General features: G+C 39.4%; 2 protein-coding genes across 4 annotated transcripts; both read left to right on the forward strand.

Annotated features, from left to right (window-relative positions):
* Positions 1 to 609: 609 nt before the first annotated feature.
* calr3a (calreticulin 3a) lies at positions 610 to 8,064 on the forward strand. The gene is made up of 9 exons (XM_044362273.1): positions 610 to 818; positions 1,683 to 1,784; positions 2,360 to 2,563; positions 2,751 to 2,845; positions 2,942 to 3,151; positions 5,398 to 5,511; positions 5,721 to 5,864; positions 6,016 to 6,108; positions 7,088 to 8,064. Exons 1-9 carry the CDS (start codon positions 725 to 727, stop codon positions 7,298 to 7,300), a joined length of 1,269 nt encoding a protein of 422 aa, XP_044218208.1. The 5' UTR covers positions 610 to 724; the 3' UTR covers positions 7,301 to 8,064.
* Positions 8,065 to 11,870: 3,806 nt separating this feature from the next.
* On the forward strand, positions 11,871 to 27,702 carry rad23ab (RAD23 homolog A, nucleotide excision repair protein b). 3 transcript variants are annotated; one of them, XM_044362030.1, is made up of 10 exons: positions 11,871 to 12,091; positions 14,404 to 14,485; positions 15,395 to 15,474; positions 18,107 to 18,588; positions 18,967 to 19,013; positions 19,736 to 19,863; positions 19,937 to 20,054; positions 23,476 to 23,660; positions 24,697 to 24,843; positions 25,491 to 27,702. In XM_044362030.1, the coding sequence occupies exons 1-10, from the start codon at positions 12,023 to 12,025 to the stop codon at positions 25,602 to 25,604; spliced, it is 1,452 nt and encodes a 483-aa protein (XP_044217965.1). In that variant the 5' UTR covers positions 11,871 to 12,022; the 3' UTR covers positions 25,605 to 27,702. The 3 variants fall into 3 exon arrangements, with proteins under 3 accessions (XP_044217965.1, XP_044217966.1, XP_044217967.1); XM_044362031.1 differs by having other exon boundaries at positions 23,479 to 23,660; XM_044362032.1 differs by lacking the exon at positions 14,404 to 14,485.
* The last annotated feature ends 206 nt before the right edge of the window (positions 27,703 to 27,908 follow it).

Raw genomic sequence — 27,908 nt, forward strand, 5'->3', positions numbered from 1 at the left:
GTTTAATGGTCGTTCAGATTTTGAATTGACAAAATCAGACATCTGTTATTAAAATCCTGTGGTTGGTCAGCTTTGCTTTGGTCTGTTTGTCACAGTAAAGGTTACTATTATAAGGAAACTTTATCATTATAACGAATTTCGTAACAAGGAAATACATTTGGTTGTTAAAAGGAGAAACGTTTCCTCGTTTAAACAACGAGAAAATAACTTGTTTTTCTACTGTGGGATATTTAAACTGAAGCCCTGTTTCCTCCTCCAAAAGCTTTACTAATGAAGAATCAAACTGGAAGAACAAACAAACGTGATCATGCTGATGTCATCGGCAGTAGGCCAAACACTGCCCCCCCAAATGAAACCGAGCTTAGTCTGTTTTGGAGTATTTTGGGACACAAGAACACAGTCGAGGCTAAAGGCTTTTTCCCTCTGAAACCTGTCTGGTGAGTGAAACCATGGATGTATCATAAGAGTTTTTATGATACGTCCATGAATGAAACGTGTTCCTATTTTCAGGAAGCCTCCGCCCCTTTCCGAACTTCGCCCGATATGACCCGAGCGTTTCCGAAAGTTAACTCGTGGTCTCATTTCATTGGCGAGACGTTCGTCCAATGAGCCGCGGCCATCTGTGCAGGGCTCGGCGCTGTTGAAATTCTCAGGTTACGTTTCCTGCAGGCTTTATTAGCTGGTTTCACCTCAGAGCAGCTCTCTTTACCTCCCTGGCACCAACATGAAGCTTCCAGTGGCCATTCTTGCGGTTTTTGCATCGATAACTGTCACTATTGACGCTGCTGTCTACTTCAAGGAGCAGTTTCTGGATGGAGGTGCAGTATAGCCTATTCCATGTCTTCTTCCCTCATGTATGAATGATTGTGTTGTGAAAGTTGCTGCTAACTGCATTGAACAGCCCGCCGTATCATTTGGTCGTTTATCTTTAATATCTGGCACGTCAAACAAAGTGTTTCCTTCAAAATGACCTTACTAATAACTGAACCCAGTGTAATAGCGTTAGGCCACGTTATGTCTGTTAGTCAGGTGATGGTAATGTTAGCTAAAAAATACAGACCAGCTAAGCTAAAGTAATACAGAAATTAACTAAATGTTCAAATATTATTTGAAAAATGGAGGTTGTCACAATTTAGTCATGGCAGCATTTTTGTGTATGGGAATACCAAAATATTCATAGGCTGACATCCTGGTATGAGTCCAGAGATTCTTTCACTTTTGATATTGTGCCGCTGAACCATGTTAGGACTTTTTGGTATAACCCAACTACTCTGACTGTCCTCAATGTGCGAACCAGAGGGAATTAAAGCAAAACTTCGATGGAAATGTAAAAAAAAAAAAAAAAGTCCGTAGACCTCTTAACTGTCAAGATTTGAAAAAATACAGACTAAAATGGAAGCTAAAAACAGTATTAGTGGTAAATCAGTTGCAAAAGAGAAATATATATATATAATACGTCCCCACCAAAACCCCTGTTATTGCCAAAGCCTGCCTCTCTATTAGTTTCTTAAAATGTCCGCTTTTATTTTGTAAGCAAAGTCGTCGAATTCCGGTGTTCTTCTGCAAAAGCAGTGCCGCAATTTGAAGTGGGTGTCTGGAACAAGCAGTATAATAGATGTATAACACAGTTTTAACTAACAGGAAGATGGTGTAACCAGCTGAGTTGGATTTCTGTGTTTCAGACGGATGGAGCAGCCGGTGGGCCGAGTCGAAGCACAAGTCGGACTACGGTCAGTGGAAACTGACAGCTGGAAAGTTCTACGGTGATGCTGAGGCTGATAAAGGTAATTCTCATATATTCTGTATGGTGTTGTGTGTTTGACTTAAAGTCAGAGACAATTGATACAAATGGATGTGCCTTAAATGGGTGCATTTTCATATCACAAATACTAGCAGATCACTGGTATCATGCAAATGTAGGTAAAAGGGGTTTTGTATATGACCTGCTCTCAGTGCAGCTGCTGAAAAGACGAGGAGTTGGCCTGTGCAGTATGTGCTGAGATTACATGCTGAACTGAAATAACCTGCTAGGAGGCCCTCGGGTAAAACATTTGCCACTGGGCCCCTATAAACCGGCAAACTCTTAATGCATTGTTTACAGTTTTCCATGCTGTAATACTCTCTGGCCCCAGGTTTGCTGTGTGGTCATTTGATTAATTTAGGAATATTTAACAAAAAACAAACACTACATTTTTGACACAAGGCCCCTCCTCCAAATAAATCATGATCCCTTTTGATGAGAATAAAAAAATCTTACAAGGGAACCATACTGCACAGTCACAAACAAAAGCAATGAATGGCTTTGAGCCCTTGTTGCTAACAGTTGTTCATTCCTAGTTATTTTTCTCACCTACACCAGGTATCCAGACAAGCCAGGACGCCCGCTTTTACGCCCTCTCGGCCCGCTTTGAGCCATTTAGCAATGAGGGAAAGCCCCTGGTTATCCAGTTCACTATCAAGCACGAGCAGAAGATTGACTGCGGAGGCGGCTATGTCAAGATCTTCCCCTCTGACCTCGACCAGAGCGACATGCATGGAGACTCGCAGTATTACATCATGTTTGGTGAGTCATGTTTGTCTTTTAGAGGCAGTGAGGCCTAACCACGGAACACAAGTGTTTGAGGAAGAGAGTGCTTTGAAGGATGCTTGTTGTATTTTACTGACAAGTTATTTTTACATTCAGCTGTCAAATCTAGTCATTTTAAATAAAGGAAATGAAATAAATAACATAAGATGACCTTTGTCTCCAGGCCCTGACATCTGTGGTTACAGCACAAAGAAGGTTCATGTGATTTTCAACTACAAGGGACAGAACCACCTCATCAAGAAAGACATCAAATGCAAGGTAGCTACTGCATGAATATTTTAGATTGTTGTCCTATGTGAGCATGAATTTAAAGATTCTTGCTCACTCTGAAGTCCCTCCATCCCCTCTCTTCAGGATGATGAGCTGACCCACCTGTACACACTGATCCTGAATCCAGACCAGACGTACGAAGTTAAGATCGACAATGAGAAGGTGGAGTCAGGTTCCCTGGAGGACGACTGGGACATGCTGCCCCCGAAGAAGATCAAGGACCCCGAGGCCAAGAAACCCAGTGACTGGGACGACAGGGCCAAGATCGACGACCCCAACGACACAAAGCCTGAGGTAGGAGATCAGAGCACAGTTCTTCACATCTGGTTCAGTAATTCAGACTAACAGGCTGAGGCTAATGGTCATCCAGATAATTTGGTTCTTCAAACAGTTACAGGATTGATTCGCAAAACCTGGATAATATTATCTTGACAGTGTGATTTATTTTGAAATAAAGACAACATGAGTAGAGAGCCATAACCATTGGCTAAGTGTTGATCATATGATTGCAGATATATTAGGAAGTACTGTATTTGTATGAAAGCCCCCAGCATGCACTTAGCTTTAAATTATTAACTTACTCCTATTTAATTAGATTGTTTCAATCTAAGTAGTCCATTATAAATGACAGTGTTCAAATGACAAATCCCCCATAATATCATAGTTCAATGCCATATTTTCATTTGTCTTTTAACACACACTTTTAATTGAATTTTGTCTCTCTTTTTTTAAATATTCGGTTAATTTGTTAAGTTGTTATATTCTCTTCTGTTGTATATTTTATCAGCTATAATTATTTATGTCTTTGTGGTGAACATTGTGTTAATTACACCAACAGATTTTACTAGTTTCTCAATAATAATGATATTATTAACCTATATATTCTGGTAATAAGACTGTACTAAAGCAGGTTCAGGATTAAAGGCTCCAGATACATTTTAAGCCAGCTTTGAAGAACTGCAAATCAGCAATCAAGTCAAACTAATTCACTTTTCCAAATATGAAGAACAGGGCCGGGTTAACTTAACATATCATGGCTTGGATATTGACCTAATTGTGTTTCGGGATAAGACATGAAACTCTTGGGACTTTAGAAACTTTCTTGCTGTCCCACTGGTATTCTCAGAGGCTTGATGAGTACTAGTTCACTGAATTTAGAACTCCTCGCTTGTAACCCTGCCTGAATGGGGACTAGGCTTTGTCAAAGAGGGTGTAATAGCTTTGGAATCTCAGGCGGTCTCAGACATCTCATCATACCTTTTACTGTCAACACTACTGAGATAATATCACCTGACTGGATGCATTCTATGGTAAACCTAGGACTAGTTCCAAGAAGCAGATTTACCAGGTCAACTACTCAACTTTTCCGAGGAAAACCTGGAACTCTCAACTCTGGAGCATGAACTGATTTTAAAAAGAGTTGTTCTGGGTTTTACTTAGCAAAGTTATATCTAGATAACTCTGTGAACCAGAGTCTTGGTTCAGGTAATGAATGCTACTCACACATCAAGAATTGTGACATATTTGTGTACACTTTGATCGACTACCCGAAGCATGTTGTGCTAGAAATGTAGATAAACTTAACAAACTCACACATCAGAGTGCACAGATAGAATTCACAGTGCAAATCTAGACTGGCTAATTAATGAATTAATCTTAATCAATGAAGACACATTGCATTCTTTTTCAGTGAGTGGATTGGTTTATTGGTTTAAGGGAAATCATGTGCTGATCATGTGATTGTACTCATGATTGGCTTGGATGGAACTCTGGCTACAGACATTTTACTGCTGCAGCACAGCAGTTCATTTAAAGCTGAGGGCGCTGCAGTATCTTACTCAACACATATTCTAGTTATAAACTGAAACCGTAATATAATCTCTTATATAGCAGAGGCACTCTAAATCCAACGTTCAAATTTAGATTTAACTACATTTTATTGATCGTCTCAATCCAAGTGTATGCAATTTATACCTATGATGCAAGTGCATTTCACACACTTGTGTGTGTATACATTTCATACTCTTACATATATAAGCAACAGATTTTCATACAAATGTCATAATTACATGACCAGTGTTACAACCAATCATTCCATTGCTCTGTTGGATACTTTTATATCTTGTGCTCATAATATCCGAAACTAAATTTGAATTGGTTCTGATTTTAAGTGTACTGATATGATTCTGTGTGTATTTTATGATTACTCTTTATTGTGTAAATTAACTACACCAACAGATATTGATGATTTCTCTAGATCTTACATGTTATCTAAAATCATATTTTTACCTAAATCACTCTATTGGTGTTCATAACAAAAGCATTCATTCGTATATGACAATGAAATTGTCTGTCGCTCTGACAACCCTTCTAAATAAAATGTAGCCAACTTTTGAAAAACTGAATAATCCAGGCTTTTCACCAATTAAATCAAGACAATTCAGGGCTGAGGCACTGTTACTGTTTTATGATGTGCACAATGTTTTAACATTGGATTTTTTAGTGACTTGTGTGGTAACTGTGATGTTGCTACCTTCCAGGACTGGGAAAAGCCAGAGACCATCCCTGACCCTGATGCCAAGAAGCCTGATGACTGGGACGAGGACATGGACGGAGAGTGGGAACCTCCCATGATCACCAACCCAGAATATAAGGTATGGCTTGTGAAGCTGCATGGGTTTGAAGCCTTTGTAGATGGAATGATTAAAATCCTTTGACCAGTATTTGTAAAAAGAAATGAATGTGTTTAAGGCTTTGGGAAGTGTAGGGAGGGGAGGTAATACTCTGAAGGCATTACATCAATCAAGGATTTACTCTAGAACCCAGTCCTCTAGTCCTAACCCCTGTTGTGCTGTCTTTGCAGGGCGAGTGGAAACCCAAGCAGATTGACAACCCCGATTACAAGGGAGCCTGGGTGCACCCTGAGATCGATAACCCAGAATACACTCATGATGCCACCATGTACAAGTTTGACAAGATTGGAGTCCTGGGCCTGGACCTATGGCAGGTAATGATTACCACTCAGCTGTTGAGAGTTGTAATAACTGTATTACTGGGCCTACGTACAGACATGTATCATGATGTGTCATAGAAATGGATGATGAGTTATCATCATATTGTATATGTGCACTTTATGAGTTAATAATGTCTCTGTGCAGGTTAAATCTGGCACCATCTTTGACAACTTCCTGATCACTGATGATGTCAAAGAAGCAGAGGAGTTCGGAAAGGAAACCTGGGGAGTTACTAAGGTAGGACTGTGCTCAGAATATAATATTAATATACTATATACTCTAGGTAGAGCCTACTATACACCACACTGTGTATTCAGTGCTTATCTGTTCTGACCAACAGTCCAGAAACTCAAAGGTATTCAATTGACAGTGAAGAAAAGCAGCCCAAGGTTCTTGCCCACCACCTCATAGACTGGGGGTTTGATTCCCAGTAGCACTACCTTGGTTGTGTGTTTCAACAAACACAGCTGTGTTTATTGGGAGTGGAAAGCCAGCTAGGGATCACTTTCTTGTTGCTGCACTGGCAACTCTGACTTGTTTTTCAGGACACCTTCACTGATAGGAGGAATGATCTGGTGGGAATAGTGTGCTACACCCTCCTAGTGAAGCACAACAGTAGTAGTGAGTGAGGAGGCAAAAATGCAGAAAAGTTAGAAGTATGCCTTATTTAGTCTGCATTGTTGTTTGCTGCAGGCCAGCACCCAGTAAGACTGACTAATCAATGTTTATGATCAGCCCCCCAGGAGAACAGCCTTATCTCAGGAGCATCTGTAGTTCAGGTGGTAGCACAGGTCAATCTTTGGTTCCTTTTGTCCACATGCTGAAGTGCTCTGAAGTAAAACACCCCACATTGCTCCGTATGTGTGTATGGATGGGAACAAATGTTTGTTTGGACAAAAAGAGTTCTCAAAGTCCAAACTTCATGTTGAGAAAGACTGAGTGTATTCATTGATGACTAAATCTACTATTGTTTGTGGACATTTCTTGGTATTTTTGTGTGGAAACACGGTGTGTTGTACATTAAAAAAAAAAAAAAGTTGATTTATGTATTGAATCCAAAGTAAGTTAGAATTGGGGCAGTGTGAACCTAGTACACTATGACATCATGAAACTGAAGTGTCTAAAATCCTTTTAAAAGATGCCCATCAACTGATGGTCAGCATTATACTTGTTACCTATATAAACGTTAAAACAACTTGTCTTCTTTGGCCACCAGGGACCAGAGAAGAAGATGAAGGAGGAGCAGGAGGATATGGAAAGGAAACTGAGAGAGGAGGAAGAGAAGAGCAAGAAGAAGGACACTGAGGGTGAGGAAGAGGACGAGGAAGACGGCGAGGAGGACGAGGAGGAGGAAGAGGACGAGGAGACGGATGAGGACGCTGGGACAGAAGAGATGGACGACAACGCCAAACAGAAGGATGAGTTGTAAGGAGAGGAGCTGGTTGGTGGACTGCTGTGTGCTTCTCTCTGCAGGTTCAAGCTATCGACAGAAAATCAGCTAAAGCCCTATGGACTCTGGCCTTTGATACGGCATTTATTCAGGTGCAGGGGCAGGGGAGGGGTGGAAGGTGGGGTCAGGTCAGATTTATTTTTTATTGATTCCTTTGTTGCTTTTTTAGCCTTCAAATTAGAGAAGGGAGAAGGGTTTACATGTTTTTCTTCTGTTTGTGCGTCTGCTTCGGTTGAGAATTTTCTAATTTAATGTGATTTACTGAATGTGGTCAGCCCCATGGTATGTGTGCATCCTACAGTTACCCACAGTGCTACTGTTTGGTCCCATTGTCATCCAGTTTTTTTTTATTATTGCCTCTGTTGGGATGTCAAGTAAATTAAGTGTCTGTGATGTCTGGTTCATGCACTTTTAATTCTCCTGTGTGATGTAGTACTGCTCCTTTTGAATTGACCCCCTTTATAATTTATTCAATCATTACATTCATTTCCTGAAAACAACATGAGTCAAAGCTTTGATTGTTTTTTTTTTTTTTTTTTAATTTAATTTTATTTTTTTGCATTTGTCCTCCAACTCTGTGTGTGTGTGTGTGTGTGTGTGTTTAAGAGTGAGACTGCATTAGACAAACTGTGATATTACAATCCTCATTTTCTAATTGTTCTGAATAAGTTCCTGTCTCCTGGGTGCACAGTTTGTTTTGTTTAGTTTCAGTGAATAAATTGAAGCTTCTCTCAACAAAGTGACACTTGTGTTTCATTGTGGTGTGGAGGACTTTATAGGGGCGATACAAACAAGCATATACCATCAGGGACAGAAGTGGTTGGTGACATTGTGATATATATACTGCAGGATCCCATTCTACAGTCTGCTAGGTTTGATTTTACATCAATGTGATAAAGTTTGTTGATTTGTCAGCTAAATAATGTATGGGATTAGACAAAAACATTACTATTTAGTTTTTATTTTATTAATGTTTCTCATTTGATTTTCCAGAAAATGAACTGTATCATGATATATATATATATTATATATTATATATATATGTATATATATACATAAAAATGAATATCCCAATATAAAATTACATCAGCTATGATAGTGGATTTTTATAAATATCACCCACAGAAGACATTTGAGTGAAACAGAAGGCTTGAAGGCTGATTCTGTTATAGACTAAATGTCTTTTTTTAAATTAAAGAAAATCACTTAGTGTAGACGTTTATTTGTGACCTTGGGATCAGTATGCATGACAAAACAAAACTCCAACCATTTACTGGCTTTCAGAACTTTCACAATCATCATTCAGTAAATGGAGCTGGTGCAGGTGTCATCATCAGACCTAAGTGCAGATCTTTGGTTCAGAGTGGAGGAGTGTGTCAAAATGTATCTGCTTGAAATGCTTTGCAGTTGGATGAATAGCCTCCTTGATATTTCTCTTGTCCAAATTAAAAAAACACAGATTTAGTGTTTCTACATCCAGACTTATCCTTGCAAGGGTTTGAAACAGCATTGAAGGAGATTAAATTCAGTTTGTTAATCTGCAGGATTGAGTTGGAGGCATCAATCTCAGAGACAGAACCTGGATGACTAAAACTATCTGACTGGAGAGATACTACTGGAGGTAAGAGAAAAAAAGGGTGAACTTACCATTTAAATGGACCAGTATGAAAGAGACCCAGTCAGGCTAAAACTAACTTATGGTACAACAGAATATTATTTATTTACTTTAACAATTAGCAAGGTCAGTGTATGGAAATGTGACAGCAAATATTGTGAGACATTGCATTTATGCAGCAAAAATGAAAACTGTTGGCTAATTATAAACTTGACAGGACAGAGGAAACTCTCCACAAGAAACAGAGTTTGGACTTGTAGCTACTAAAAATAAAAATGTCCAACACGTCTGATGAAGCTCAGGATTTATCCTAGAACAGAGCCATCATTAACATTATTAATTGCACCTGTGCTTTAAGTCATTAGCCTACAAGTCAAACTGTCTGTGGAAAGGGTATGCTTTATAGTGTGGCTACCTGGTGATTGACAAGTTGCCACCCCAGTGGTGTGTGAGGTTCTGTAGTTGAATCCTGGGTAGCTCCTCTGCAGCTCCACGCTTTGGTCCAAATCATGGATGTATAAAAAGAACTGGATACAGCTTTGGAGGCAGGGCCCTGTTCATTCCTATGAAAGTTGCTCAGTGGCACATGAAGCCAAAAGCCACTTCCTGCTGTGAAGAAATTACCTGGATGAAAACATACTGCGCACACTCTATGAGCCCCAGCGTCCATAGAGCATGCTCCAAGGATGTATTATAAGAGCTCTTATAATACATCCATTGCATGCTCACTAGAGACTTCTGTTAGCCGAGACAGCTAACTTGAATGGGGATAAAACAATTCAATTGTGCAGCTCCCCTTGACTTTTAAAATGTGATTGGACTGAATGGATCAGATTCTGATAGTGAAACGAGTCGCTCTGTGGGATTGTGATGCCCAAAAAAATATATCCGCTGATATACAGACATCTCTTCACTATGTAAGTCTAGGGGAAAAGGAGTTTTTGGGCCCAGTAACATCTCGTGATGTTGTAATTACATGGTTTGGCCGCTATATCAAATTGGCTTCAAAACCCAATGCTGTTCCTGGGGGCTTGGTCCAGATATGGTCACTTCTCATCACTTCTGGCTCAAAGATGGCAATGGTCAAAATGCCAAACTCTGGGCTTCAAAATGGGAGTCCACAAGCCAATGGCTGATGTCATTCATCTCCACCTGGAGATAATGAACAGCAAACAACATGGATTACGGAATATGAAAAGCTGGGATTGAAAACTTTTGAATACTCAGAACATAAATTACAACATATGGAGAACGATACTGAACCTGAAATAATTTCTTCAACAAGCTCAACAACAATTGCTATTACTACACAGATGATCAGTTCAACATGAAGGTCAAGTCAGATCATAAAATCTCAGTTATTCACTATAACAACAGAAGTCTACATGCTAACTTTCAAAATATCAGAGAATATTTAAGTCAATTTATGAAACCATTCAATGTTATAGCTATATCAGAGACTTGCCTTAGCTCTGAGAAGGGTGTGGATTTAGAGTTAAATGGATACAAATTGACTTATATGATTAGGAAAAACAAAAATGGAGGGGATGTGGCTCTGTATGAGGATGAAAGCTTCAATTATAAGGTAGTGGAAAGTATGACAGTTACTATTGATGATGTGTTGTAATGTATTACCATAGTAATCTGTATGGAAAAAAAAAAAGTTAACTGTGTATATAACACCTTGATCTAGTATTAACATATTTAAGGATAGTACGGAGGTAATGTTTGCTAAGACAAATCAGAAGGTTATGTTCATTTGTGGTGTTAGACCCAAATAAGCACAAAATGACTGAAGAGTTTATCAATACAATGTATAGTATGAGTTTATATCTGGTGATCACTTGACCTAGTAGAATAACATCACACTGTGTGTGTGATAATATATTCACTGTTATGGAGGACAATACAATGAGCTATAAATAAATGACAACAGTGACCATTTACCAGTTTTTGTAGTCTATGTTCATTTTAGTTGTTATTCTTCTTTTATTTTTGTTTTTTTACTTATTTGTTACATGTCAAAAATAAACAAACTCACTGCGGTCATTAAAGATCTCATGGCGCTTATCACAAAGAATAGGGGGTTCCCCAGTGTCCTGGCAAAATTCCCAACCTGGCTCTCTCCATCTGGCCGCCTAATCAACCCCCAGTGTAATTGGCTCAATGATTCCCTCTCTGTCCACCTCAAGCTGATCACTCTGGCACAAAATGGCTGCCATCCCCAGATGGGTGCTACACATTGATAGTGGTTGAGATGACTTTCAACGTTACAGTCTTTTTAGTGCCAAAGTCCCTCTTTTTGTTACTATACTTCCTATGCTGCTCAACAGGGAAACACTGTCTGAGGAAACACAAAGAGGGAATTTGATGCTAAAAAGACTGTAAATGTGGCAGATATCCACTTGATATGACTAACTCAGACTGCTGAAGACTCATATAAGCTTCACGTCAACTTTTAAATGAATTTTCTCAAAATGACTGTGTGGACACACTGTGGATTTTGGTCCCATCACTTACATTGAAAGTACATTTAAAGGGGATCTTTTAATAGCCAACATTTTGTAAACCTATCCTTTAGGGGGACTATCCCCCATTTGCAGCATTGGGGAGACTTAGGCATTATTTTTTAGCAGTTTTAATTAGAAATGTGTGTATACATTGAAGGATTGTTTAGGCATTATTTTAACATTCTCAAGACTGTTCCTGAGTTCTTATGAATGCATTATCTGGACAATCACATCATCTTGGTTGAAAGAAAATAGTAGGGTCAGGTGAGGTTGAACCAAGAGATACAGACAGATAGGCCTATTTATGGCCAACAGTTTTGTTGGGTAATCTATTTGCACTCTCCGAGTCGTCATATGTCCGAGAGCTTTGGAAGGCAGCACCGTGTCGCTGTGTTTCGCCTCCGCCAGCAGATGGCGTCCATGTGCAGCCTGCTCCGCGGCACTGAGGCAGCTGAGTCACACATACATGTAGACCCTGATAAATACATACCGTGCGAAAAAGAGCGGCTACAGTCGAGAAACTATCGTCAGTACATTCATTTTTGACTACAGCTGCATCTGACACCACGTCGAAAGATGCTGACGATAACACTGAAGACCCTCCAACAGCAGACGTTCAAAATAGATATAGACCCACAATTGACGGTGAGTAGAAGTTAACGGGGCTGAAGTAAACACGGTCAGGCCGGGAGGGCTGGCATACATATAGGTTAGCTGCAGCAGACGGGAATATTAGCTAACGTTAAGACCAAGGTACTGGCTATTAACTCTGTCAAAGAGGCACGCTGGTTACTTTGTATATTTGAATAAGTAACCTTATGACAATGTAAAAATATACTGCCAGACAAGTTAGCAATCTTGCAGGACCTCGCAGTGACTGAGTTCATGTGAGGTAATGTCGCTAGATTAAACTCAGGTAAAACCGGAATTTGGCAAGCTTTCCTTCAAAATAAAAGCGCTAAACCGTTTAATGACGTTTGAATGTACATCATACACTCCGTAAGAAAACCAAAATAAACACAAATTATGTTTCAATTAGCCAAAGAATACCGTGAAATATATTGTGTGTAATCCATTGGCTGTGTTTACTGCGCTTCTTGTAGTCCTCAGGACGGGTTGCAACGTATGAGCGGTTTTATATTGAAAACACGGAACGGAAATGTTTGTATTTTCGTGCAATTTTACACTGTTGGACTTGTTTCAGTGTCTCAACATCAATGACGGTGCAATATTTTAAACCTCCTTTCTGTTCACCAGGAATGGTACGATTCATCAGTAAATGTTTGTTAGTAAAATGAATAAAGCACCCTGGAGTTTACTTATCATAATAATGGAGTAGTTACACAATATTAGGTGTATTTAACTAATGTTTCCTTTGAAGTGTTATCATGTGAATTACAATTACCATAACAGTCATTGGCTCTACACACCATATTAAGCAGCATCAAATTTCTGTAACTTATAAGGAGCACATTTTTTTATTTTGTGTGTGTATATATATATATATATATATATATATATATAAATATATATATATATATATATATATATGTGTGTGTGTGTGTGTGTGTGTGTATACACATCCTTTCTTTATATCACTATCCCCCAGATCACATTAGGTTATCTTTATATGTCCTTATCTTACCTTTGCTTCTGTTTGCACTTTCTGGTTTGATGCTGAACAGAATTTGATTGCACTGGTACTTTATGTGCAAAGTTTAATCTAATCGAAAAGACACTATTATTTCATTTCGGATGTTCTATGTCTCTGTTTTTCACCATATATGATAGCTTTTGTGTTAATAATTGTGATGTTACTTACTAATTTAACACTGTGATAATTTTTCCCCTGAGTTTTTCATTTTATTTTTTTTTAGTTTTTACCACATACACAAATAGGAAACTAAAAGTTTAGTAAAAGTACTAAAAAGCACAGTGATCCATATTATGACAAACACAAAAAACACAAAAAAAATCACGTTGAGCTACATAAGACACTCAGTATGCAGTCAAAATTCTGTCAGTCTTCAGGACATGGAGTCCAGACAGGTGACTGTATATCATTATAATTACTCACAGCTTATATTAATATAAATGACAATTTTCAACAGAATGGATGGAGTGACACTATCTGTCCATTTACAGAATAGCCAGCCTCTTGTCATATTGTTGATTACACAGTCTAAACAGTTGATATACAAACTCACAGGTCTGGCTTAAAGGGCAGGTTCACAGTTTTTCCAAGTCTGTCTTACAACAACATTCAGGAGCGCAATTGAACAGTGAAACATGTTTTTCTTGCTATAATCATTCCTCCTGTTCATACTGACCATTAGAAGATCCCTTCATAACACACTTACAATGTAAGTGATGGGGGACAAAATCCACAGTCCTCCTTCTGTGCAAAAATGTATTTAAAAGTTAATCTGAAGCTTCAGTGTCCAAATGAGTCAAATCAAGTAGATATCTTTCAACGTTACAGTCTTTTTAGTGCCAAAGTCCCTCTTTTTGTTACTTTACTTCCACCGCAGCTCAACAGAGGAACACTGTCTGAGGAAACACAAAGAGGGAATTTGATTGATTGAATTTTAAATATATTTTTGCATAAAATAACTGTGTGGACACACTGTGGATTTTGGCTCCATCACTTCCATTGAAAGCACATTTGAAGGATCTTTTAATATCCAGTATGAACAGGAGGAATGATTACAGCGAGGAAAACCTCTTTCACTGTTCATATGGACACCTGACTGTTGTTTTAATACACACTTCTCTGGAGAAGATCAACAGTAACATATTCCCATGACATATGACCCTTCACTAGACAAGATTTCCAGCAACAGCTGTCAGGTGTTACACAGACCTGTAATTTTCCAGGGGTTGAATGACATGGGTGTAACATTTGGAATAATGTTTGTTTCAATAATTCTACCAATGACATCAATGTTGTTTGTCAGGTGAAAGCCCTGAAGGAGAAAATAGAGGAGGACAGAGGAAAAGATGCATTTCCTGCTGCAGGGCAAAAACTCATCTATGCAGGTGAGCCAGAGGAGTTCTACAGAGAGAAAAAAATGTATTCAATTATACTAAACTACCAAGTATTTATTAACTGTTCAAAATCATTGCTCGATGTACAGTACCAGTCAAAAGTTTGGAGACACTTTCTCATTCAAGTTTGTCCAAACTTTTGACTGGTACTGTATATTTAATTATAACCATAGTAGCAATATTATAATTCCTGGAAGGTAACTCGGTTGTGGAACTAACATAACCAAGAGTTAAAGTTACTACAACACACTTTAAAAATAGATATTGATTCAAACAGAGCAGCTGTTTTTTCTTTGGTACTTGGCCAAAATGCACTCTTGGCTGTCTACATATAAAGAATGATGGACAGGAAAACACCACTCCATTTCACAATGGGGCCCCCACCTCTTCCATTATTTACTTATATTAGAACAGCTTGTGCTTTATTGCTTACGTATTGATATTGAGAAAACTCACTGAAGCAGCAGTGAGAATACTCATCTTGCAAATGAATCAAGTAGGTCATCAGAATTATAATGAAGTACTTGTAATGTGATTCGCTACCCCCCCCCCCCCCCCCCCCCCCCCCAGCCTCTTGGGATAGGAGTCTTTGTCACATTTGTAGTCAAGGTGCTGTGACTGTGTATTGTAATAAATAGCGTACAATACAGCACTAAATTCTAGACAAAGAATCCACTTGATAGCAAAAAAAAGTAAATCTGCATAAATATATAAAATGTTAAGAGGTCAAACACACTATTCTAAACATTCTTAAGAAGTCACAATACTACAATTGCTGCTGCAGATTAAGATTTATTCACTATGTACTTCTATGTCCTAACATATCTTTAGCTCCATATTTTGGCCTATTTGCGTGTCATTAATCTTTTCTCATTTGCTGTTTCTGCTCGACTCTTACAGGCAAAATCTTGAATGATGACACCTCGCTGCAAGAGTACAAAATCGATGAGAAAAACTTTGTGGTGGTCATGGTTACAAAGGTTGGTGTTTCTGCAGATTGTTTGTTGTTGTTCTGCTTGATTTGACATCTAATGGAAATACAGTTTTCATTCACTATTTCCAGTCACTTTACTTTTCATTTTTGGGTCGCTGTTAAGCCACCATCGATGAAAACTGAACTCTTCCTGCAGAGATGTTTCACATTAAAAGTCTTCCAGTGGCCTGAATTGAAACATACAGGAAGTCTAGAGTTAATTGACTTAACGGCAATTGCAAAAAACAGAGAATAAAAGTGGTTGGAAATAATGAATAATTAGTGAATGGATACAGTATTGTGTTAAAATTATAGACAGAGAGCAGCAGCGTGGTGAGTATACTGATGGCAATGGAATAATCATTATACTAAACAATGTTTCTCCTAGGATTTTGATGAGCCCATGATGCCCGGAACCCGAATTTAGGCATACTGGCAGTGAATTAGACTAAACACTAGCTTTGAATTGTTCCAGATAAGTTTATTCATGTCGTAGTCATGTGCATGTGATAATTTATCAGGAGCTTTTGACACCAACAGGGCTCTAGAGGCCTAGATAGCTGTAGTTGTAATAAATGTCAAAGAATGAAATGCCTCTACACAGAAAATGTACACTATCTTTATTGAACATAGATATATGGATAATATAGTGTTTCCCCTTGGTTGCTTTGGGTTGGTAGTGGCGGGAGAGGGTGGGGGGCTGAGATTTACACTAAAGTGAGAATAGCTGGACCACCTTAAAGGTCAGTCCACCTTAAATGAGCATAGTCATGTTAGGCTAACCCATTGTTGGTAACCCATGGATGTACAAAGAGAACTGGATACAGGAACCGTGCAGGGCTTTGAAGCCAGTTTGACTTAGCGGCCAAACTGTGTAATTACAACATCACAAGACTTTACCCATAGACTTACATTGTGAAAGAGACATCTGTAAATCAGGGGGTACATTTTTTGAGTGTCACAATCCCTGCAAAATGACATGTTTCACTATCAGAATTTGATCTATTCAGTCTGATCACATTTGGAAAGTCTAGAAGAGCCACACGATTGAATTGTTTTATCCCTATTCAAGTTAGCTGGAGTTCTAAATGATCTGGGTAATTTTAAACCTGGAAGTCAAACTTGTTCAGGAGGTAGAGCAGGTTGTCCACTAATCAAAAGATCAGCGGTTCAGTTCCTGGCTCCACATGTCGAAGTGTCCTTGGGCAAGATACTGAACCCCTAATTGCTCCTGATGGCTGTGCCATCGGTGTGTGAATGTGTGTGTGAATTGCATGGCAGCCCCTGTCATCAGCATATGAATGTGTGTGAATGGGTGAATGTGGCTTGTAGTGTAAAAGCGCTTTGTGTGGTCGGAACACTAGAAAGGTGCTATATAAGTACAGTTCATTTACCATTTACACATTTCCATGGGCTAACCCCCCTCACTAACAGTTGGAGAAACAACAGACGAGACTTTTCTTGTTCTTGAGAGGAGCTGCAGCATTAAACACTGTAACACTGACACACTGTAGTCTGTACTGTACATTTACTGCCAGATTGACAACTTACTGCTAACCTTTTCCTCTGCTCCGCTCACATTCACTGTCACTTTTCTGACGCTTGCTCTTTCACACTCGCTATGCAGCTATGCACACACATTACGCACTGCCCTATTCCTTAAAAGAGCTATGCTATCAGGAATTTCCCAAGCAACGACACAGGGAGCAGTGCTGCTCAGAGACTAACAAACACTATTTCTGTATTAATGAATATTTAGCATTATTTTTTTTTTGCATTAAAAAAGATCTTTTTGGCCTGGTGGCCTGCCAGGCTTGTGTACAATTAGAGGGAAAACACTGATGTAAATAAATCACATATTAGATAACAAAATCTAGAACTACTACACTACAACAACACTAGCTTCCTCTGTGGCATAGGCTACACATCATAGCAACAAGTACTATCCAACAAATTGATACCGCCCTAGCCTTTGCTAGTAACAACCACTTCTCCATGCACATTTGGAAAGGTTGACTTTGTTGAACTCATTTCTGGTCTTTAAGTTATAACTCTACTGTCTTTGCCTAAGAAGTCAGCTAAATAAACGGCTTTCTGTAAGGGGTAGTATGTCTTTTCGCTGTATACCACTGCTTCTCTCCAGTCTGAAACAACTGGCTGCATGTTTGCTCTTTCTAACAGCATTACAGGACATGCTCTGTAGCCAGAGCTTTGTTCCATTTGCTCACCACCAGCTCCAGTCAGCTGCTACAAAAAGAGAAAGTGCACTTTGTTTGCAATGTGAAATTTCAGCAGCAGTGTTCATCATTTAGCAGAAAGCATACAGAGGAAACATTGCTGAATTTACCTCGTGAGTCATTATAGGACAGGTTTTTACCCGGAAATAGCCTTTATTTGTTCATGATGACCATGCTATTATTTGAGATACTGGCTTTTTCTTGAGAGGTTACTTTGTTATATGTGAAAGTATTGTTATTATGTTAATATGCTCCTCTTGCTCCTTTTAGAGTAGCAGAGCATTACAGTGAAAGCTACAGGGGAAAGGTAGTGTGTTGTGTAGGAGATGACCAGATAAAGCAGGAGCGATGTGCACTCGGATCCATTAATGACCAAGCTGTGTTGTTATTGTGTGTTTTTAGCCTAAACCAGCCCCTCCTCCACAAGCTGCCCCTAAGCTGACTCCCCTATCAGCTGCAGCTCCAGCACCGCCCTCATCCTCAGTCCCAACACCAGCCTCTGACCCAACACAAGTGCCCTCCACACCGACACATACAGTGCCTGCACCCACACCTGCCCCACAGTCAGTGCCTCCTTCTGAAGCTCAGCCCGCAGCCCCAGAAAACACCCCATTAACTTCTCCTGAAGAAACCGCAGCTCTGGACTCAAACACAGCCCCAAACGCAGCTCCAGGATCGGCCTCAGCTGTTACCCCAGCCCCTGCCTCCACCCCAGCCCCTGCCCCTGCCCCTGCCCCAGCTCCAGCTCCAGAACCAGCCCCTGAAGCTGGTCAGACAGCCCCGGCAGACTGCTCCACCCCTGCTGCCCAGCCAGAGGAGAAGCCAAGGGAAGATCCTGAGAATCAACCATGCGCCACTGCACCAGTCCACTCCTCTGCTTCCAGGTTGGAGGACACACGGCATCTGTTTACATACATTGAGAATTGAACTGATCATCTGGTTTACCTGGTTTACATGATTGTTTTCTCCTGAACAAGTTGAAGAAGTTATTATGACATTAGACTGTTTCGCTTTTGTTTTTTAACACCTACAGAGAATTAGGTACTTAACAGTAAAAATAATTATTTTCCTGCTTTAGTTTGGTCACAGAACAGCACAGTCTGTGTGAGACTTTTATAATAAGACTTATTCCAAGGTCCTAGTCCCTCGTTGCCATATATACAAGTCACTCTTCTGTGTTAACTAAAAGTATTGCTCACTAAAAATTGTGTTTGCTTTAGAATGTTGATTTACTTTTTTCTCTTTGTTCATTTCTCTCAAAGCCTCGTTGATGAACTGGGCCTCCTTGAGGAAGCAGCGTCAATACTAGGTAAAAAAAAAATCTCAGAAATGAAGAACATATCAAACTACTGGCTATCTTCAGCTTTGGATGGAATTTGCTTCAATTTTTTTCAAATTGCATCCCTTCTTCCCAAAGTCAGAAGACTGTCAAACCAGAGCACACAGACGTTACACAAATACTATGGGATTCAGCACAATAATAATAATAATAATAATAATAATAATAATAATAATAATAATAATAATAATAATGATGATGATAACTTCATTTGTATTGCACCTTTCATACAAAAAAATGCACCTCAAAGTGTTTTCAGCAAAAGCATTGACTTGCACCAAGTGCTTCACATCAATAAAGACAAAAAAAGCATAACATGAACATAAAAGGCAAAACCCCAATTTTAAAATGCAACTATTCAAAATGTGCTTACAGTACAGCAGACAAGCCAAATGATGACATGAGAAGCCTGATGTAGTCTAGAAATGCAATACCATATATTAGTGCTCCAACTAATTATTTTCATTATAGATTCATCTGTTGATTTTTTTCTCAATTAATTGATTAGTTGTTTTGTCTATATAATGTCAGAAAATGGTGAAAAATGTCAATTAGCGTTTCCCAAAGCCCAAGATGACATCATCAAATATCTTGTTCTGTCCTTAACATTCCACAACCCAAAGATATCGGGTTTCATCCTGCTTCCATCAACCTCTTCTGTCTCTGTGGTCTCTCTGCTCTTGTTTCCATAGTGACAGGTCAGGCCTATGAGAACCTGGTGTCAGAGATCATGTCTATGGGTTATGAACGAGAGCAGGTAGTCTCTGCACTCAGAGCTAGTTACAACAACCCGGACCGAGCAGTGGAGTATCTACTCATGGTAAGGATTTAACCAGCCCCACCTGCCACTGTGAGTACACTGTGAGTGTCTAATAAATGTTTGTGTACTGCAGGGTATTCCAGCAGAGGCCACTGATCTGCTACCTCAGGAACCAGTCAGACACAGTGCTCCATCCAACCCCCCTGTCCCTGCTACACAACAACTACAGCAGCCCCCAGCAGCCTCCACCAGTAAGAGCACACTTGATACTTATAATACAAACACAGGTACACAGAAGATGGAAACTATACTGTGAGACAACAGTGATTTCTCAGTGATTATTAGATCATTGTGGCATGAAGGTTTAACTGCAGAGCTCACTCCAGGGGCCCCCAGCTTTACCTGAGTGTAGTGATCCAGGGAGTTAGGCCCTCACTTACTTAGGCTTACTTTCAGGTTGTTTCATTGCTGGTTTCCACCAAAGGAACTTTTCCAGGAACCCATGAACCTTTTAAACGAAAAATTCACCGCTGTGAATGTCACCTATGTAGTAGAAATGTGCAATTATTTTTGAAATTGGTGCCCTATGACTAGAGAAAACCTAGGCTGTAGATTCCCCATACTGCTCTTCAGGGAGAATCCTACAACAACCAGAATGCATTGCGTGGGTCTTGTCCAATGGGCTTCCAGTGAACTACTCGTCTGAATACATTGTAGCAGTGTCTCTAACCCTAACCACTGTTTCTTTACCTATTTTGGACAATGATGAGCTGAACCTGATTGTACTCAAAGCTGGATGCAACCGCAAGTTACAGGTAACATAGTCGCTGATGTGCTGTTCTGTATCCAGAGTTGGCAAAGTACGACATAATATTCTGTTGGAAAACAAAGTCACGTTTATCAAAGCACCATATAGTTTGTTGCAGTGCAGAGTTTTCTGTCTGTCTCCACTTTTCTGACATTCCTCACTGGGCACTGGCCGCCGCTGCAGCAGCCCCCGGGAAGCGCCTCTCTATGCTGACGCCGTTACGGCTCCCGTGGTTGTGGTCTTCCTCTTCCAGACTCTGTTGTGTCTGATTCCACAGTGTGATATTCGACCTTGTATCATGACACTAGTTTTCTTCCTAATATACTGACATTTTTAAGTATTTAGTAATATGATATTTTAGTGTCTGTTTTTCCCTATTGCTGGTGTAACGTGGTAGATTTTACAGTCAAGGACATTTAACAGTCCTTGATGTCACCACTACAAAAAATGAGGAAACACAGTTTACAGTCTAATGCAGATCTCCAAAATCCGCTGGGTGACACAGTCTTGCGTCACCTGGTGGACTTTTGCCAGCAAATGAGCAGGGAGCTCTGGGTGCAGGCAACATGGAGGGAAGTTAAACATTGTTGATTTGCATATACTACCCACATTGTAATGATATAGTGCTAGTTGAAAATCTGTAAAGTTCCCCTTTAAGGAAATCTGGAACTATAGAAACCAGCACATAAATTCAGCCATAGTGGACCCAAAACAGCTACGGAAGTGGAACTTTTGGATGGCTCAGGAACTATTGCGTATGTGCTGAATGCAGCCCACTGACCAAATATAAACCTCAGAGTGCTACAAATTGTTGATGTTGTTAAAGATGTTGATTTTGAATACGTTATTGGTCTGCTATTCCCAATTGTTAGAAGTAGTTAATGCACAATATGTTCCTGATTTAGTTACTGGTTTAGTTTCTGTGGCTCCCAGGGACCTGGAACTATTTGGTTAAAAAGAGGCATTATACAGCATAGCCACATACAGGCATAAGCTAACAGTACTGTACCTTCAGTGTGAAAAAATGTGCTAAAAGTGAAATAAAAAGCCATTTATAAGAAAGGCAGATGCAAAGTGGAATGTTCAAGCACTATTGGGAAATATAACTTTATCTTCAGTCTTTTATGAAGATGTTTGTAACTAATGTTAACATTTTAATGTTAGGGAGGTGTAAAAAGAAGTTAAGTAGAGTCAAACTGAAATGTATTGTTGCTAACGTTGGGATTAGCTTGTCATTGTAGTTGTTGCACAAGGTTATGTTGTGTTTGCCTGAACAGCCTGAACAGAACAGAAGTTAAAAAGACTGCAAAGTTAATATATTTTCCAAATTGTATAATGTATTATCAGTTTTTATAGTGGCATGTTGAGGAATTTATATTATAATCTGTGACACACGACTGTATAATCCTGGAGTAACATTAATGTTAGCTTTTCAACATGCTAACATCAACTGGCTAATTTATTAGTATTCCTGTCACACTCCACAAAAAACATTGGCTTTCATATTTTTATCCTAAAACTTCTCTCTGTGAAGTTTGCTTGTATGAATATTCCAAGTCCAATTCAACAAACTCTGCCTCAAGCCTGAACTTGTCATAAATGGTTTGTTTCAGCGTGAAAAATGCCACCTGTCCATGAGGAGGTGTGATCATTAGCATAAACCATCCCCCTAAAACCTCCATATAAGGCTCCATGTTCTGCTCCGTTTGTGGGCAAGTTTCATTCACAAAAAAGTTCCCTAAAGAGTAAAAACACTGCACAACTTCAACAAACACATAACACATTTAGGAGTGACAGTAGGAGAAACAATTAGAAAATATGAATCCAGCTAACATGTCATTAGAACAGCTCTGCACTGTGACAGAATAAAGAGGGAATGCTTTGACATGAAGTAAGATGCTAAAAAACATCTTGCAAAGCGCTCTGTGATGGGAGGCGGTCATGTGACAGATACAGAGATATTAGAAGAGAATATAATAGTCTACAGGTGATGTTACACTGTCAGCTACAACACAAGATGAGACTGGACAGAGACCTGCAGAGAGACACAGAGTCAGCTGTTGGAGTGAGGAAGTTTCCTAGCAACTACTGAAATGCCAAAATATGGCAATAAAAATCATAACATCTAAAAAATCTTTCAGTAAATTGGCAGCCATGATGATGAAAATATGGTAAGCAGAATATTAATTTAGCATTAAGTTTGCTTGACTTATATTTTATTATTTTTTGTTAATTTCAGTATCATATTTAAACTCCAAATTAATTCAGATTAGGACATTATAATTGTAAATCAAACAAGTGTTTCTCCCAGTGAAGAAAGGTGGAGATGATGTATTCATGACATGCAAGACAGGTCTAGACCATTTGTAAATTTCGTTCTTACCTCAGAGAAAATTCTGAAATTGTGATGAACGCACAGAAAGTTATCAACAAATGATCAACTTCCCCTCCAGATCTGCTGAGCTTTTCAGCATCTTTTTCATCTTTTTAGCATCTTTCAGCTCATTATTTTTGTTTTACAGCCCACAGCTTAACTCAGCTCAGAGTGCTCATCAGCCTGGTTTCCAGCAGTGGCAGGCAGCTGTATTCAGGGAAAAAAGCTCTGATAAACCCACTGTACAATACCTGCTCAGCACCAAACAGCACACAGACAAAATTAGACACTAGATGGTGAAAAAAATGGAATATTAGCAACTAAAGAGCCAGATATTTTCTCAGATTTATTCTCAGGAGTAGCTAAAAGGAGAGTTGGTATTGAAAACACGACTCCAAAATGAATGCTAATGTTGCTAGGTATTGGCTGGATGTGTAAATATGAACTTTGCAAGGCAACAACAGTATGTCAAATGTGTGACTTTCTCCAGCAGGGCCAGTGTCTGCAAACCAGCCTCCGTCTGCAGGTGGAGGCTCTCTCCCTACCGGGAACCCTCTGGAGTTCCTGAGGAACCAGCCTCAGTTCCAGCAGATGAGACAGATCATTCAGCAGAACCCGGCTCTTCTACCAGCCCTGCTGCAGCAGCTGGGCCGAGACAACCCACAGCTACTGCAGGTACCACACCAGCACACCTACCACACTACACTGGCTCTCCGAGGTTTTACATCTCATCTGTTTTTCTGTTAGCAGGATATTTCCTAAATACATTTGTTAACAGAGTGCTAAGAGATGTAGGGCCTTGAGCCCAGGAAAAAGTGTTTTTCTGCAAATCTGGATTTAGGTGTAGATCTGGGATTTTTTTTAAAAAAAAGGCTCAACATGGAAGAGGGCATTACCTGATCTATTTGCTATTTTCTTATGAACTACTACACTTACTTGAATTAGAAAGATATATGCATAAACATATGTTAACCTGTATGCCACACATGATGGCTGTAATGTAAAATGTTCAGCTTTCTTTACAAAAGGAGTGTAGATATAAATGTCTGCCTGTGTCTAGAAGCCATTGTGGCTGCTCTGTGGACTGCTTGGTTTTTGTTGTTAGTGTGGTTGTTTTTGCTTCTTTATCCACCAATTCTCTGAGCAAGAATGAGACATGACCGCAGCACACTTCTCAACATTGGATTTGACTCAACCCAGTTTTCCAACTTGTTGTTGTGTTGAATGGCTGTAGCTGGCTGGAGATTCTGTGAAACACTCACCATGGTAACAACAGTAACAATAGAAGCGTTTCTCGGTGAAGGCGAAAAGAAAGAACACGAGGCTGAGAGCCCGAGCCCTGCCTTCACCCCTGTATTGCATGTATTGAGAAATAGAAGTATGTGATGAATAAACCTTGCAATCTTGAAATGTTCAATCTCAATACTAAAGGGTTATTGCTACATAGAATTCAACTTTTTGAATTGAAACGGCAGAAATTTGAAATCCAGCAGAAAATGCTGTTATGAAAACATCAACACTCAATAAGAACAATATATCCTGTATGCTATATCCATTTAATACCAGATATCAGTTGTCTGACCAAATACATCTGACACAGTCACGTCTTTTGTCATCACCTACTCAGTGTCATTTTTGCCAGAGGCTTGGAACCTGTATATTATCTGTATGGTAATATTGTCACTGATTGTGTGTATTACTTGTCATACAGCAAATCACGCAGCACCAGGAGCGCTTTGTCCAGATGCTGAACGAGCCACGTGGTGGAGACACTGGAGGGGAGGGAGCCGAGGCCCAGGGCTCACGACAAACCAACTACATCCAGGTCACCCCACAGGAGAAGGAGGCCATTGAGAGGGTCAGTTTACCCCCCCCCCACTGACTTGTTACCTTGTTATCTAAATAATTAGATGTATCAGTAGTTAGCTAAAGTACACAAAACTATGATAGAATATTCGTTTTTCTTTTCAACTTGACATTGGATTAACCAAACCATTCTGAGCTCACTTTTTAAACATTTGAACTCTCCACCATGCACACTGCCCCCACAAACTGCTGCAGAATGAGGATGTGTTCACTGATAAAAAAAAGTCTAGAAAAGTTTGCTCTCGGCCCTTCAAAATAATGACTTCTGCTTCCTTATTTATCCATAATGAAATGATTTTATGATTATGCAACTACGGATTTAAAGGGTTAGTAGTGGCAACATTCCTGGTAAGTATGGCAGCTTGTGTGGAGGGTTCAGACAGTTCTGAGTATCCATGCATCTGTATTTCTTCTCTTCTGATCACAGTGTAGGGTGTAAGTCCAGGGAGTTATGTACAGACACTGAGGCAGCAAATATTTGTGAAATCACTGCAATGAGAAATTGAAGTTGTTCCTTTATCCTGTGGTCGTGTCTTTACATATATACCTTCACCAGTAAGTGTCTCACAAACAGCTGTGTGTGAGTGTGTGTGTGTGTGTGTGTGTATGACTAACCTGAGCATGTGTCTTGTGTTCCAGTTAAAAGCGCTGGGCTTCCCTGAAGGCTTAGTCATCCAGGCTTACTTTGCCTGCGAAAAGAACGAAAACCTGGCTGCGAACTTCCTGCTACAGCAATCATGGGACGATGAGTAAACAAACATCACCCCGACACATCACCGTTCAACAGAGGGGTCGCAGAGAAGGGATGACAGTGCCACACAAGATCCACCAAGGACGGAAGATAACGAGGACAGGAGAGGAAGGGGATATTTCTTTTCACACCATGTGACTGTGTGATGACATGCCATTCAAAGTTCGCTGTGCTGCCTACTCTCCATTCAGCTGTGATGATCATCATAGGAGTTAACACTGAGCTTCGCCTCACTGCTGTTACATCATTACTGCTGCCGCTTGTGCCGAGTGATCACACCGCAAGAAGTAATGTCAGGAATTATGTCAACAGTCTGCTTCACCTTCACCGGATCCTCCTCCGTGCTCGGCATCGGAGGCTGCCTGTAGACAGCGTGTGAGAAGGAGACGACTCACAAGAAGGCTTCAACTGTACACATACACCACAGATGTTTACTGTAGTGTATATGTACACAACAAAACAAATTCCCAACGTGTCTGTTTGCCAACCCTCCATGATGGATTTACCTGAAAATGTGATGCAAACTGTTGACTTCACTGTTTGAGAGCTAGCATTGCTTTATATTAAAGTTTTAGGTCTGATCATTTAATTTCTTCTACTTCTTTTATCTTTGGAAAAAAAAAATCCTAAACACTGATGAAATGTCTTCTTCAGGTGATGTTTTGAGCTTTCATGAATCATGCAGATGTGGTTCTGTGGTTCTGTCCATGGATAATGAAATCTGCAAGATGATTGAAATAACTGAAGGAGTATTTGAAACTTTGGAAAAGTGAAAATGTGTTTTTCTACACCTAGGATATTTTTTTCAAGGGTGAAGTGAATACATGAAACTGCTATGGAAGCCCATCCCAGCCAGAAAAAGAAAAAAAGATGAAATGTTAGAAATGGCGTAGATGAAAAAGTCAAAATTATGAGACACTTTTAATTAGAAGATAGTAAGTGATTTTTTTTTAGGAAGTCATCATTTTGAGTAAGTCAGAATTTTAAATTATCATTTTGGAGTTTGTTTTTTGTTTTGGAGCAAATGGGCTTCTATAAGCTATATATATATATATCTATATATATATATATACATTGAGTTTGGTAAAAGAGCTGTGACACTTTGCACTCTATCTGAAACATCAAACTAGTGGTGCCATCACAGTATATGATGAAGATTATGGGTGCTGTGGTATTTTATTTGTGGGAGAAGTGGGCACACCCAGATGCAGCTTGAATTGTCATTATGGTCTTTCACTGTGGGGAGCTTGTTGTGTTATTTTGCAGATGAAGCAGTTTGAAGGTTGATTATGATGTAATCAACCACATAGCACGCTTTGTGAGCTAAATATTTGACTGTTTTTAAAGAAATGTTGTGTTCTTTCTTGACATTTCTTTAGCTGGAATGATCAAACATAGTCCACTTCCTACTTTCAGACAATCTATTTCTGTTCAGATGATCTCACATCACATCTTCTATGCATCTTAAAGCTCTACGTGATTGAGCCACTGCTCCTTCATGCCTTATGGGTTGTTAAAGACTTGAACACATTTCACTTTACAAATGGTGTTGTAGTTTACAATATAGTGTTTCCGATATGTCACACTTTAGTGTCCAATAATTGGTGATCATCTTTAGAGTTTTAATTATTCGTAAATAATCAGTTATTGTTTCAAAAGTGGACTAAAGGGAATTTGAATAAATGCTAGAAGCCAAATCAAAAAAATATATTTTCATCTTTCAGCATGTGCTTTGCTGTTTCTCCTTTTATTTCTTTTTATTGTGTATCAACTGGAAATGCCTAGATGTTTGGTATTATATTGTAAATGGGGGCATACAAACTTTGGGGAAAATGGCACTTTACTGTGACAAATGCTGCTCTTCAGCTATGAGGAGCTGCTGATTGCATGAGATTGTTACACAGTTATTTATAGCATGGCAGTGGGATAGGAATGATGAAACCACAAGTGTTGTGTTTCTCTGTTTTACTCATTTTGATGATGTTTAGTTTTCTTTTTGGGTTTACAAAAATACGTACATCCTTAAATACAGCAGTTGAGGTTTTAGTTGTAAAGAACTTTGTTTCAGCATTGTGTAAAATAAATGGCTTTTACAAAGTGGCCTTGCCAAGGTGATGTTTTATCATGAATTATCTGAGTGCTCTCAGGTACACATAACACTGAAAGTATCCATTTATGTTTATCTGCTGAGGTAGATAACCAGTGACAGAGCTTCATATTGACTATATGGATTATAGTATGGATCAATGATTGTGTTATCAAACCTCATGCAGGCACACAGTGACAAGGCGTCTTTGAGTACTTTG

Source organism: Thunnus albacares, chromosome 9, assembly GCF_914725855.1.
Source record: "Thunnus albacares chromosome 9, fThuAlb1.1, whole genome shotgun sequence".
Taxonomy (NCBI): Eukaryota; Metazoa; Chordata; class Actinopteri; order Scombriformes; family Scombridae; genus Thunnus; species Thunnus albacares.